This window comes from Spermophilus citellus, assembly GCF_964194105.1.
Source record: "Spermophilus citellus genome assembly, chromosome: 10".
Lineage (NCBI taxonomy): Eukaryota > Metazoa > Chordata > Mammalia > Rodentia > Sciuridae > Spermophilus > Spermophilus citellus.
Genome location: NC_138197.1, coordinates 95,181,062 through 95,196,384, shown reverse-complemented (window position 1 = coordinate 95,196,384; position 15,323 = coordinate 95,181,062). Strand labels below are relative to the sequence as shown.

Here is a 15,323-nt window from a genome sequence, read left to right as displayed (position 1 = left end):
TTTGTTGAAGATGCTATCCTTCCTCCATTGCATGCTTTTAGCCCCTTTATCAAATATAAGATAGTTGTAACTTTGTGGATTAGTCTCTGTGTCCTCTATTCTATACCATTGGTCCACCTGCCTGTTTTGGTACCAGTACCATGCTGTTTTTGTCACTATTGCTCTGTAATATAGTTTGAAGTCTGGTATTGCAATACCGCCTGATTCACACTTCCTGCTTAGATTGCTTTTGCTATTCTGGGTCTTTTATTTTTCCATATGAATTTCATGATTGCTTTATCTATTTCTATAAGAAATGCCCTTGGGATTTTGATTGGCATTGCATTAAACCTATAGAGAACTTTTGGTAATATCGCCATTTTGATAATGTTAGTTCTGCCTATCCATGAACAGGGTATATTTTTCCATCTTCTAAGATCTTCTTCTACTTCTCTCTTTAGGGTTCTGTAGTTTTCATTGTATAAATCTTTCACCTCTTTTGTTAGGTTGATTCCCAAGTATTTTATTTTTTTTGAGGATATTGTGAATGGAGTGTTTTTCCTCATTTCTGTTTCAGAAGTTTTGTCGCTGATATACAGAAATGCCTTTGATTTATGCATGTTGATTTTATATCCTGCCACTTTGCTGAATTCATTTATTAGTTCTAGTAGTTTCTTTGTAGATCCTTTTGGGTCTTCTAGGTATAGAATCATGTCATCCGCAAATAGTGATAATTTAAGTTCTTCTTTTCGTATTTTTATGTCTTAAATTTCTTTCGTCTGTCTACTTGCTCTGGCTAGTATTTCAAGGACTAAATTAGAGAGAATGCCTTCAACTTTTGTCCATTCAGAATGATGCTAGCCTGAGGCTTAGCATAGATAGCTTTTACAATGTCAAGGTAAGTTCCTGTTGTCCCTAGTTTTTCTAATGTTTTGAACATAAAGGGTTGCTGTACTTTGTCGAATGCTTTCTCTGCGTCTATCGAGATGATCATATGGTTCTTATCTTTAAGTCTGTTGATGTGGTGAATAACATTTATTGATTTCCGTATATTGAACCATCCTTGCATCCCAGGGATGAATCCTACTTGATCATGGTGCACAATTTTTTGATGTGTTTTTGTATTCGATTCGCCAGAATTTTATTGAGGATTTTTGCATCTAGGTTCATTAGAGATATTGGTCTGTAGTTTTCTTTCGTTGAGGTGTCTTTGTCTGGTTTCGGAATCAGGGTGATGTTGGCCTCATAGAATGAATTTGGAAGAGCTCCCTCTTTTTCTGTTTCCTGAAATAACTTGAAAAGTATTGGTATTAATTCTTCTTTAAAGGTTTTGTAAAACTCCGCTGTATACCCATCCGGTCCTGGGCTTTTCTTCGTTGGTAGTCTTTTGATTGCTTCTTCTATTTCATCCATTGATATTGGTCTGTTCAAATTGTGTGTATCCTCCTGACTCAGTCTGGGCAAATCATATGACTTAAGAAATTTACGATGTCTTCACTATCTTCTATTTTATTGGAATATAGGTTTTCAAAATTATTTCTAATTGTCTTCTGTATTTCTGTAGCATCTGTTGTGATATTGCCTTTTTCATCCCGTATGTTAGTAATTTGAGTTCTCTCTCTTCTTCTCTTCGTTAGCGTGGCTAAAGGTCTGTTGATCTTATTTATTTTTTCGAAGAGCCAACTTTTAGTTTTGTTAATTTTTTCAGTAGTTTGTTTTCTTTCAGTTTCATTGATTTCTGCTCTGATTTTACTTCTTTCTTGCCTTCTGCTACATTTGCTGTTATTTTGCTCTTCCTTTTCTAGGGCTTTGAGATGAAGTGTGAGCTCATTTATTTGTTGGTTTTTTCTTTTTTTGAGGAATGACCACCAGGCGATGAATTTCCCTCTTAAAACTGCTTTCATTGTGTCCCATAGATTTCGATATGTTGTGTCTGTATTTTCATTTATCTCTAAGAATTTTTTGATTTCCTCCTTTATGTCTTCTGTAACCCATTGATCATTCAGTAACATATTGTTCATTTTCCATATGATGTAGGATTTTTCCTTCCTTCTTTTATCATTGATTTCCAGTTTCATTCCATTATGATCAGATAAAATGCATGGTATTATCTCCACCCCTTTATATTTACTGAGGGTTGCCCTATGGCATAATATATGGTCTATTTTTGAGAAGGATCCATGTGCTGCTGAGAAAAAAGTATAACCATTTGATGATGGTTGGTATATTCTACATATGTCAGTTAAGTCTAGGTTATTGATTGTGGTATTGAGTTCTATAGTTTCTTTATTCAACTTTTGTTTGGAGGATCTGTCCAATGGTGAGAGAGGTGTGTTGAAGTCACCCATAATTATTGTGTTGTGGTCTATTTGATTCTTGAACTTGAGGAGAATTTGTTTTATGAATGTCGCAGCACCATTATTTGGTGCATAAATATTGATAATTGTTATGTCTTGTTGGTGAATGGTTTCTTTTACCAGTATATAATGTCCTTCCTTATCCCTTTTGATTAACTTAGTCTTGAAGTCGATTTTATTCGATATGAGGATGGCCACCCCTGCTTGCTTACGAGGACCGTGTTTGTGGTATATTTTTTCCCATCCTTTCACCTTCAGCCTGTGTATGTCTTTTCCAATCAGATGTGTCTCCTGGAGGCGGCATATTGTTCGATTTGTTTTTTTAGTCCATGATACCAGCCTATGTCGCTTTATTGGAGAGTTTAAGCCATTAATGTTTAGAGTTACTATTGATATATGGTTTGTACTTCCAGCCATGTTTGATTATTTATCCTTTTTTTAAAAAATTTAGTTTGTTTCTCCATGATTATCTTTCCCTTCGCCCTCTGTCTTTACCGAGGCACTTCCCACTGATGGTTTTGGTTATTGTTTTTCATTTCTTCCTCGTGTAGTGTTTTGCTCAAAATGCTTCGCAATGCTGGTTTTCTGGCTGCAAATTCTTTTAACTTTTGTTTATCATGAAAGATTTTTATTTCGTTGTCATACCTGAAGCTTAATTTTGCTGGATACAGAATTCTTGGTTGGCATCCATTGTCTTTCAGTGTTTGAAATACGTTGTTCCAGGATCTTCTCACTTTCATCGTCTGTGATGAAAAATCCATTGTTAACCTTATTGGTTTACCCCTGAATGTAATCTGCCTCCTTTCTCTTGTAGCTTTTAATATTTTCTCTTTGTTCTGTATATTGGATATCTTCATAACAATGTGTCTTGGCGTTGGTCTATTGTGATTTTGTGTGCTCGGTGTCCTGTATGCATCTTCAATTTGTATATCTGTTTCCTTTTTTATTTCTGGAAAGTTTTCTGTAATTATTTCATTCAGCAGGTTACTCATTCCCTTGGTTTGAATCTCTGTACCTTCTTCTATCCCGATGACTCGTAAGTTTGGTTTTTTTATGTTATCCCATAACTCTTGGATGTTTTTCTCGTGATTTTTTACCAGCCTTTCTGAGTTGGCTAGACTGTTTTCAAGATGATATATTTTGTCTTCATTATCTGACGTTCTGGCTTCTACTTGCTCCACTCTGTTAGTGATACTCTCAATTGAGTTTTTAATTTGGTTTATCGTTTCCTTCATTTCTAGAATTATTGTTTGATTATTTTTTATAATCTCTATCTCCTGATAAAGATGCTTAACAACTTCTTTTATCTGTTTATGTAATTCATTCTCAATGTGTTCTTTCGCTGCTTGAATTTGCTGTCTCGTATCCTCTTTAAGGTTCCATTCCATCTGTCTAAGGTGTTCCTTGAGTTCTTTATATGACCATTTTTCTGATGACTCTAGGTCCTCCTGAATATTTAGGCTGTCCTGCATTGTTTGTACTCCTTTTCTTCCTTGCTTTTTGAAGCTTCTCATGTTACTTCTTGTTCTGTTTGACTGCTGAGTTACTGTTTACTCCTATAAATTTATTTGAAGCTTGGGAGGAAAGGTATTGGAAGGGAAGGGAAGAAGTCACTAAAGAGAATGAGAGTAAGCAGGTACAATTCAAGGAAGGGGGAATAAGAAAATTGAAAAGAAATGAAAAGACAAAAGAAGAAAAAAATAGGAAATTAAAAAGAGAAAAAAAAATAAAAAAAATAATAATAAAAAAATTAACATTAAAATTAGAAGAAAAAAATTTAAAAAAAAATTTAAAAAACAACAAGAAAGAAAAATGAAAATGAAAGAAAAAACCCAAATCAAAAAAAAGAGAAAAAAAAAACTAATAAATGCAGTCTTAGAGTTTGATTAACTTCTCTTCCAGTAGGTGGCGCTGTGCCCACCAGGTCAAGTTTCTCCTGTCATTACGCGGGAACCAATCACTGTGGAGCAGCTCCTCCTCCCAGACTGGGCGAGTCTCCAATCCTGAGTGCCTAGGGCCTCCTCTTGTGTCTAGTCACTTCCCCACTTTTCCTCTAGCCAGGCCCCTCTCACGGGTGCCGCTCACCACAATACTGGCTACACACCAGGTCTGCTGCTCCCGGGAGCCCTGTTTTCATGGACGACTGGGCACACTCTCCCTGTTTGCCATTCCCTCAGACCCTAAGTTTGTAGAGCTTGGGGCTGAGAATCCTCAGCGAATTTTACTTGCCCTCCAGTAGCCACGCGCCCAGTAGCTGGTGCAAGAGACCTCAGTTGTCAGCACTGGTGAGAGCGGTAGCCGGGAGTTCTGTGCCACGGGTCCCGCGCTACGTCTGATTCCCTTGGTCTGGCTATCGCGCTCACGCGAGTGCTGGAAGGGGCCCTTACGGGAGAGCTGGGAGGGGCCCTTAAGGTTTCCCGAATGTGTGGAGAGGGAAGGCTAGGCAATTACACACCTGTACCCGCAGGTTTCAATGAAGTTATCTCCTCCGCTGCAGTCTGGTGACGTCAGTTCTCTGCCATGGTGGTATCTCTTGCAAATGGCGATAGTTCGTTTCCCTTTGCCGGGTGACCAATGCAACAGGTGGGTCCTTACTGTCTCTCCCAAGCCCCATTTCAAACCTATGGCCACTACCTATGAAGGCTCGGTTGGCATTTACCTCCATAGGAACAGAAGGGCCGACCAGTTGTTTCAGCCGGATGCATTAGTGCTGAGTCACAGCTGTTTGTCTGCTGGAAGCAGCGAACGGGAGCTTGAATTCAGCCGATCTGGGCTCAGTGTGTGTTCTGAGAGGCCCAGACTGATCGCCCCAGATCCACGTCAGTTCAGCATTGCCTAGTGATCCTGAGCAAACAGAATTTAGATTGTTTACGACTCCCTATGCCCGCACAGCTGAAGAGGTCAGAGACTTGATCTCTCTGCGCCTGCCGCCATGTTGGAATCTACCCTTAAAAAATCTGTTTTTTTTTTTTTTTTTTTTGGGGTGGTGCTGGGGATCAAACCCAGGGCCTTGTGCATGCGAGGCAAGCTCTCTACTAATTGAGCTATATCCCCAGTAATTCCTTGATCTTACCAGCCACATTTTAAGAATTCAGTAACACATGTTGCTAGTAGCTAGAAGTGATCTGGACATGGCAGATATATAATATCCCATGGTTGCAGAAAGCTCTATTTATTTATGTTTTCTATTTATGATTGCAATAGAGAAAAGAGTATGTGGTATCTAATTATTCATTGTCGGAGAACTCACATTAAGAAGTTGGATCCCAGCAGCTCAGGAGGCTGAGGCAGGAGGGTTGTGAGTTCAAAGCCAGCCTCAGCAACTTAGTAAGACCTTGTCTCTAAATAAAATATAAAAAATGGCTGGAGATATCGCTTGGTGGTTAAGCACTCCAGGGTTCAGTTCTTGTACAAAAAAAAAAAAAAAAAAAAAAGATGTTAGAGTTGGGGAAAAGATAATTTCAGCTTGTACATTGGCAGAAAAATTGTGAAACTACTGAACAGAGAACCAAAAAGAAAGTAAGAAGAAAACTGCAGGTCACTATCTACAATTAGTTTTACCAGAGAATTTAGTTAAGTGGAGTTTTAATTATGTGAAGTTGCAAGGCTATCTCTTAAGGAATCAAAATATTTCTGTGAAGTTAATAATTTGATTGAATTTTATAATATTTTAATTGTATGCATTTAAGCTTAGTTTTTAAAGAACAAGATATCTAATGATTTTGAGTAGAAAAGCAACTCAAAGTGACCAAAGTGACCATTTAGTAAATTAGTTTGGTAAATTAATCGCTCCTTTCTGGAGCCTTTCTTCATCTTTTTCATGTTTTTTTTTTTCAATCTATAAGTACACTCATATAAAAATCAAATCTCACAACAATTATAGAAAGTTGTAAGGTTTAATAATTAATGTATTCACATAGGACAAAAATAAATGTCACAAAAATTAAGTGACTTGCTAATAATGAGCATGAGAATTTTGAGTAGACTAGAAATAACTTATTTCAGTGTCAAATAAATTATACACTGCCTTTACTTTATGGTGATCTTCTTGGTAATAGGAACCATGTCTGTGTTATTTTTTTTATCCTGATTCCTAACACAGTAAATGAATGAATGGGTGAAACTGAAATATGCAAAGATACACTTACTGAAAGGAAGAAGCAAAAGTTGAGAAATGAAGTAGCATGGGTCTGACCTAGCTGGTAGTCATGGGAAATAAAATGACTGGGAGTGAGACAGACATTGTAGAACTAAAAATGATCAGAACTTAATGGCTTGGTCAGATGTTGGGAGAAAAATTGTTTTGGTTGACTTAGGGTTTAGATCTGGTTGAAACGAAGATGGACAAATTTTGAATGCTGTTTTTGACATAAAATGCTTTCTACAACAGGTTTAAAGCCCTGACTTACTTTGTTAACAGAATTTTAGAACTAGAAGTTAAATTGCAGTAATAGAGTTAGAAATGTTTTGGAGATAAGTCTGAAGAAGAAATTTAAAAATTATCTGAAAAAAGATAGTAAGTGAACCTTGATTGTGAATGGAACCTACAGAAAAAGAGCATGTAGAGGAGAAAAAGTGGTTAAGGCTAGCACTAGCTATGGCCATTCACTTTTTGAATGAGAGGGCAAAGGAAGCAGGAAAATAGAAGAGACCAGAATAGTGGACTATTTTAGAAATGAAAGGAAGAGAGGGCTTGCATGGTGAAAAGACTGTTAGAATTAAATGCATACAAGGAGAATGAAAACTGTGAAAACCCTCCCAGAACCTTCTAGAGAGGACTTCACAGATTGGCAGATTGCTTAGGCCTTGGAAGGAAAAAAAAAAAAAAAATTAAGGGTTCAATTTCCAGTGTAAAAGTATTTTTGCAAACCTCTTCCTGTTTTCAAATGCCAACTCTTTTTTTTTTTAAATTTAGTTATAGATGGACACAATACCTTTATTTAATTTAATTTTTTTATGTGGTGTTGGGGATTGAACCTAGTGCCTCACACTGCTAGGCAAGCGCTCTATCACTGAGCCACAACCCTAGCTCCTCAAATGCCAACTCTTGAAATATCATTTCACTACTGAATTCATTTGATAGACTGTGGGTGCTCTTTATATCCATATTCAGGTATATGAGATTAAATCACTCCTGAGAAAATTTGTTTTTTTTTTAGATCTTGCCATATTCAGAAGTTGCTGAAGTTCAAGAGACAGTGAGTAATATATGATGCTGTGTTTAGAATGTGAACATTTTTGTATTTTTCCCGTATTTCAAGTTGGATACTTTCCACTGTACTTAATCATAGATGATTATGTCATCCCGAGAAATAGCAAATAGATGGAAAATATCAGATTATATTTTTATTTTTCCAAAATGTAAATAGGTTTATTCTTTTTTTGATTATAAAAATAATGCATCCTAACATACTATATTTAAACAATATAGAAAGATATATTAAGTAAAACCTTACCTCCTGAATGTAGCCACTGTTAATATTTTGGTGGTATCTTTCATGAGTTTGTGTATGTCTTACACATGAGATTTTATAAAAGTGGAATCATCTCATACAACACTCTTTATAGCTTAGTTCTAAAAACTAATACACAGTGGATATTTTTAGTCAGTAAAAAAATTAATGACTACATAGTATTTCATTGTATGAAAGTATTATTATTTAATACCTGTTTAAAATAGATTACTTTTTTAGATTACTACAAATAGTGTTATGATCAACATATGTTTGGACACATTTTTTTGAACATTTTGAATGATGACCTTAGTGATCCTGGAAGTAGAACTACTTCATCAAAAGTGTGGATTAGGTTATTTTAAAATCACTGCTTAGCAGATCAGATCATATTCTCCTCCCAACAGTGACAAGCTGTAGTACCCAGAAAAATATTCCTTTAAAATCTCTCGTTTAAAACTGAAGGATAAAATGTACACTTGAGTATTTTGCAGACGATTACAAGAATACAAAAAATTTGAGCTAAGTATAGAGTGATGACTCCTGTTCTAAGAACAAGCAGATCTGAGCTGCATTATATATCCTTCACTGAATTTTCTTATTTTAAGAACCAAAGTTGACACTAAATAGAGTGAGTGCCCTTGATATGTTCTGTATTATCTTTCCAAATTGTGGTTTCTGGGAAACAGCTGTAGCAGGATTGTTACCAAGAGAATAACTTTTGTCAATTTTATCAGGGAAAGAGGTGCCACCAGTTACATCAATGCTTGATTTGCTTTGTGCTTTCCCTTAAGCACATCAAATGATTTAAGGCAATAAGTGTATTAATAGAGAGAAATTCCATGCCAGAAGAAATGCAATAAAAACTACAGATCTCATGAGAATTATTTCCTGATTTAATTGAGACTGAAGTGTTTCTCAGGATGAAGGGCTTGATTAACTTCTGCCTCTTCCTTTGCATTTTTTAAAGAGTGCATGTTTTATGCTAAATATGGATAAGGTTGGCAAATACTTAGATGTGCAATAAAATAAGGTCTCTTTTTTCTACAACACTATTTTCCTGTGATTTATAGCCTAATCAATAAAGATTTAGATAATAGCTATAAATATTTTATGATTCTAATTAAAGTACTTTGGTAGTATGTTGTCTAATAATAAGTAAAAGTTCTAGGCATATAACTATAATTTGACTATTTTCAGCATATACTTTATGTGTGTGTGTGTGCGGTTCTGGGGATTGAACCCAGGGCCTTGTGCATGTGAGGCAAGCATACTACCAACTGAGCTATATTCCCAGCCAGCACATACTTTTGCAAAAATGGAAAATTTATGTATATAAAAATATTGAGATGACTGGATGACTGGGTGGACATTATCTATGGAATAATGATCAATCTGATTAAGTTACTCAAACAGAATATTTTATCCTATGTTAATGTGTTTTTTTTCTGAACAAATTGAAAAGAAATTTCATGATTCTTTAAGATGCTATGAATAATTTGGTACTTTAGCAAGATCCAAAAAGAATGTTTAGCTTCTTATTTAAAAAAAAAATATTGTACAAGGTACTTGTGTAGAATGTTTCCATATCAGTAATTTCATATCATCTTTATTCATGTGGTACACAAAATGATACTGTACAGAGTAGACTATATCCTGAAAACAGTAAGAATAAGAAGTTAGTAATGTACCGTTTAGTCATGTGTAGAAGACTTCAGTGATGTAAATTACTTGGCAAAAATTATGTATAATCATTTGCTTATAATCATGTGCTTATATAATCATGATGGTAACTTATATTCTGTTTCTTCCTGTTTCTTCCTACCATCACTTTTCAAACAGCTCTGGAAGAATGATTTAACTTGGACCCAGTTTAGTACCTCTATATTCATATCTTTCAGGGAAGGGTTTCTGAAGCCATGCTTTGATGATAATGATGGTGTTGATGATGTTGTAGTTTCAGTTTTGCTTTTGGAGAATTTCAGCTTGATTCTTAGTTTTCTTGTCTATTATAATATGGTTTTCTGGTGCCTGTTCTTTTATCCTATGCTAGTTTTCAATCTCCAGTGATTAATGCATTCTGATGTATAACCTAACTCTGACATGTATCATAATTTATCCTTTTTATCTTACCAGCCTGAATCTTTCTCAGTACAAGCCTGTCTTTCCAACTGTTTACTTGACATTTCCACCTTGATGTCTCACAAACATTTCAAACTGAGCTGCTGATACTTCTTCCTAAAACCTAGCTGTTCTCACTGTCTTTTCCATCTCAGGTAATGGCATTTCCATCCTTCTAGGTGCTCAGTTCCCAACACTTGGCATCTTCTTGATTCTTTATTTTCTCTTAACTCACACTTGGCCTATTTGGAAATCCTGCTGCTGTACCTTTAAAATGTTGAGAACTCAACAACCTCTCATCATCGTCATTGCTACCATCTTGTTTCAAATCTCCTTTCTCTCTCCCCTAGCTCATTGTAGTAACCTCCTAACCTTGTTTCTGTAGTCTATTCTTAACACAGTATAATCCTATTGAAACATAATCATACTGTATCAATACTTTCCTCAAAATTATCAAATGTTATTTAAAATAAAAACAAGCCCTAACAAGGTCCTACAGAATCCTGCATAGTTTGTCATCCATTTACCTCTCTAACCTCATCTCCTAATACTCTTTCTCATTGCATTCCAGCCTCAATGGCTTTTTAAATCTTCCTTGAATTCAGTGGACTTCCATCTCAATCCATGACACTTGCTTTTCTATTTGCCTAGAATACTTTTCCTTCATATGTCTTTTTGGCAAGTTTCTTTATTTTATCAAGTTCACTCTATAGCAGAGCATTCTTAAGCTACCCAATCTAAAAATTTAACTCTTTCCCCTAGTTTTCTTTATGCCTCCTATCTCTCTTTATTTTTCTCCTTAGTTTTCATAGAATATAATATACTATGACTTTTTACTTGTTTATTATATTCTAGTTCATCTTCCCCACTAAAACATAAGTACCTCAGGGACAAGATTTTGTCTATTCTGTTAACTTCTGTATTCTTCAGTGCCTAAATGATATAAATTTATAGTAGTTACTTGGTAAATATGGTAAGTATGATTGGAATAGACAGTGTTTATTTCAATCACTTTTTGGTGCCCAAACTGAAAAAATTAGGAGTAATCCAGTAAAATCATATGTATATGACACAGCCATCTTGAAGGTATAATGTTGAAAATTAAGTATTATTAGAGGTTTTTGGAACCAATACTGAAAAGTTGCTGTATATGCTAGAGGGTATTTTCTTGGGAGTAAACAGGCAAAGAATACAGCCATACAGAAGTTGAAATAGTGCTGTTAACTAAATTTGAGAATGTAACAGAACTGTACAACAAAAATGAGCTTATTAATCTTTTACCCCAAATACAAGATCAGCTTTAGAACCTTCAAGCATGACTGGTTTTGTGAGATTAAATATTCCCAACTATGTATATATATGATTAGAAGCACTGGTTTCTAGGAATTTATTCATGTCAATACATGAAGACATTTTTAGAAGGTGTCTGTGAAGTCTTTAAGTTTACCACAGTTGTGTCAGCTTCCTAACTTCTTTCAGTTTTCCAATATTATTTATTGGTGTAAAACAAATGATTCCAAAATTAAGTGGTGTAAAACATCATGCATTTATTACCTCAAATTCTGTGGGTCAGGAGTAGCTTATTAGCTAGATGTCTCTGACTCAGTCTGTCATGTGGTTGCAGTCAAGATATGGGGAAGGAGATACTGCTGCAATCTCTACTGAAAACTCTGGAAGCTGGAGGCCTTGGTGCATGCCTGTAATCCCAGCGTCTCCGGAGGCTGAGGCAAGAATGTGGCAAGTTCAAAGCTAGTCTCAGCAACTAAAGAGTTCCTGAGCAATTTGGGAAGATCCAGTCTCTAAACAAAAAGGGCTAGGGATGTGGTTAAGTGCCCCTGGGTACAATCCCCAGTACCAAAACAAACAAACAAAAAACAATCTAGAGTGGTAAGAGGTGGAAGCTGGAGATTCTCTTCTAAGTTTACGTAGTGGTTTGTTGGCAGGCCTTAGCTCCTTTGCATAGTAGTCCTCTTACAAGATTACCTCCTGAAGTGGTAGCTGGCCTTTCCCAGAGTGATTTATCTTAGAGCAAAAGACTGTGAACAAGATGGAAGTCATAGTCATTTTACCAGTCTATAATCTTGGAGGAGCTATTCCATCACTTCTGCCATATTCCCTTGTGTTGGAAATGATTTTAGTAGGTCAAGCACACCCTCAAATAGAGGGAATTATGTACCAAGATATGAGGATCGCTGGGGGTTGTTTCAGAGATTGCCTCACAAATACTTTAATCTCTTTCCCCAAGCTTGCTAGTTGTGGTAATGTAGCCATCAGAAGGACTTGAGCACAATTAGTTCATTCTCCATAAAACTGTATTCTAGGCACAGCTCAGTGGTAGAGTGCTTGCCTTACACATGTGGGGCACTGATTTTGATCCTCATTGCCACATAAAAATAAATAAAATAAAAGTATTGTGTCCATCTACAACTAAAAATATTTTTTAAAAAAAATCTGCATTCTTACTAAAATAACAAAAATAATAATAAAAAGACATGAAATCTCAAAAAAAATCTGCATTCTTTGAATTTTCTGTGAAATAAATCACAGAAGAATGAGCTTAAATGGGCAGCTGCAGAAAGGCAAATAGAACAAATGTCTTTAAGGCATTAGAATACGATTTCAAGCATTATGCCATCACTTTAAGGAAGTAATAAGATTTTCTCCAAGGAGATGACATAAGCCCCAAGTAAATAGCTACCTTCTTTTGTCACAGTCAGTTAACCTTCCCTTACTCTCTTTAAATCAGACCAAGGAACAGTGTCATTAGTGGGAATTTTTTGTTTTTGTTGTCACTTTAGTTTTCTTTTTTTTTTTTTTTATTTTTTAGTTGTAGTTAGACACAATACCTCTATTTTATTTATTTATTTTCATGTGGTTCTGAGGATCAAACCCAGGGCCTTGCATGTGCTTGGCGAGCTCTCTACCGTTGAGCCACAACCCCAGTCCACGTTAGTTAGTTTTAATGTTACTATATTTGGTATCTGAAGTGAGGGAGAACTGAAAATTCTTTCTACCAAGCCTGACCCAAACACCTGTCCGTAAGCAACGTTTCGAGTAATGTTGCATGATAAAGTACTAGACAGATTAGCAGTCTTTTTCCTGTTTCTGTTAGTTGTTGGTAAATTCATTCAAGAATTAAGGCTTCTGATTTCCTAAAAGACGAGATAATATGCTTGATATTTAGTGGGTTCTAAAGTTTGTCTGATTTAATAAAATTTATCTTTCTAATGAATATTTCTGTTTGGGTTATTTTGGCATTTGAGAAAAAGTTTGTTCTAGTTTGTTAATGTCTTTGTAGAAGTTCTTTTCAACTTGCTTGGCATATAAGTACTCAGTAAATGCTCCTTTCTTTTTTTGCAGAAGAAACAGACTAAACTCTGTGTAGTGTCCAATGCATTGAATGGCATGCAGAACTAATATTTTATAGTGCATGAGTGTTATATTTTTGAACCACCTTATGTTTTAGAAACGAAAGACTTTTGGCTCTCCGTTATATTTCTAAGTAGTGATTTTTACTACATCTAATCCATATCTTGAATTGTCATTGATTTTCAAAATGAAATGCTTGGTGATTTGTTTTTCTCTCCTACCTTCATTTTCCAAAATTAAAAACAAATATTTGGTAATGCCTAAGCCAATTTTTTTTTGGTATGGAAAAGAAAATTTCTTATAATTATTAGGTTTGGTGTGCATGTGCTTTCTACTTATAAACTAATGCTATTTTCCTTGTCCTTTTGTTTCACTGCTGCTTCCATCCTGATGCATTTTGCTTCTTCCTGGTTTGGACTCTATTTATTTGCTGCTCAATTACTCTGCATTAAAAGCTTCTTGGTGATAGCAAAGATATCCTTGGGCCATCAAGTAAGTAGCTAAAGTTTGAATATCATGTTTGGGGACATAATATTTTGATGTGCATTTATTAAAGGCAAATGACATTTCAATTTTGGCTTATTAAGCCTTAAGCTTTTCTTTCTAGGCATTGAAATACAAAGTGAAGAATAGAAGTGGTCAGTCATGGCCCGTCTGTTCCCATTGTTCATCTGAAATCGATAGACAGTGTTTGTATATTTGCACCTTGATTATCTGGAGATGCACTATTTACTTAAACAGTTGTCTAATTCATGATTTAGTACCTCTTATTTATAATATTCCTTTCTATAATTTTCACAAGACATATAACAGACTGCTTTAAGCTAGAGGTGACACAAGTAATTTATTGCTGTGTCAAAATGAGAAATACTATTTTATTTTGTCAGAATTTTTGTTAGATAATTTGGATATGAAATTTTTTATACTTGGAAAATTTTACAAGTGAAACAAGTTTCACCTTAGGCATTTAGAAGGTACACCCTTTAAGATTATAACCAATTAATCTTAACAGTTTTTTGTTTGTTTGTTTGTTTTTGTACTGGAGATTGAACCCAGGAGTGCTTTACCACTGAGATACATACCCAGATCTTTTTTATTTTTTATTTGAGATAGGGTCTTGCTAAGTTGTTGAGGCCCTTGCTAAGGTGCCCTGACTGGCCTCAAATTTGTGATCCTCCTGACTCACACTCCCCAGTCACTGAAATTATAGATGTGTACCTGCTGGGATTATAGGTATGCATCACCTTGCTTAGCTTCATCTCAACAAATTTTACTGAGATTTGGAGTGTGGGGGGCAGTGGCTGGGGATAGACACTGCTAGCTCTGGGATATATACAATGAATAAAACATACTGCCTGCCCCTGTAAAGATTTTTATAGTCTAACTGGAGAATGACAGGGACAATTTTTATATTAAAAAATCATAGAATTATTGAGATATAGGAGCTTCATAGATAATATAAAAAAACATTTATTTTACAGATGAAGAACCTGAATAGAGTTTAAATATCTAAGAAACTAGTTGTGTGTGGTGGTGCACACATGTAATTCCAGCTATTCAAGAGACTAAGACGGGAGGATCACAAATTTGAAGTCAACTTGGGTTATTGAGTCTCAAAATTAAAAAATAAAAAGGGCTGGGGATGTAGTTCAGTAGTAGAGCACCCTTGGATTCATACCCCAGCATCAAGAGGAAAAAAATCCCAAAAGCTAGAATTAGTTGCTAGTGCGCCACATCTTTCTTCTACTGTTACTCAAATATCAGAATAAAACTCTTAATTTGGTGAAGTCAATATATAATCGAATAATTAATTTTACTACATCATTACTTAGACAAACATTTTAATTTTATTGAAGATCAATATAGAAAATTATATTGATTTAGGAAGTTTTAGTCTTTATCTCCAAGTAGTTATCTACCTATTGCAAGTTATTTCACTGCTCTGGACTCATTTTCTTCATTGAACAAAAGAAGGGAGGGAGTAAGGTAATGGCAGTGGTTTCTTTTGGCTATAAACTTCTTTGGTCTAGATCAGTTTCTATTT

The 15,323-nt window shown here is 35.3% G+C and overlaps 1 protein-coding gene across 12 annotated transcripts in view; it reads left to right on the top strand.

The window, feature by feature from the left end:
• OSBPL8 (oxysterol binding protein like 8) overlaps positions 1-15,323 on the top strand; it is a 176,213-nt gene that overhangs the window by 68,428 nt on the left and 92,462 nt on the right. For 8 of the 12 annotated variants that reach the window (XM_081309168.1, XM_081309175.1, XM_081309170.1 and 5 more), the window contains 2 exons: positions 7,496-7,534; positions 13,735-13,771. The exons of 1 other annotated variant lie outside the window; for it this stretch is intronic. In XM_081309168.1, coding sequence (XP_081165294.1) covers positions 7,496-7,534; positions 13,735-13,771 — 76 coding nt within the window. The remainder of the gene's footprint in view (positions 1-7,495; positions 7,535-13,734; positions 13,772-15,323) is intronic. 3 more of the 12 variants (XM_081309164.1, XM_081309169.1, XM_081309165.1) reach the window with 2 other exon arrangements.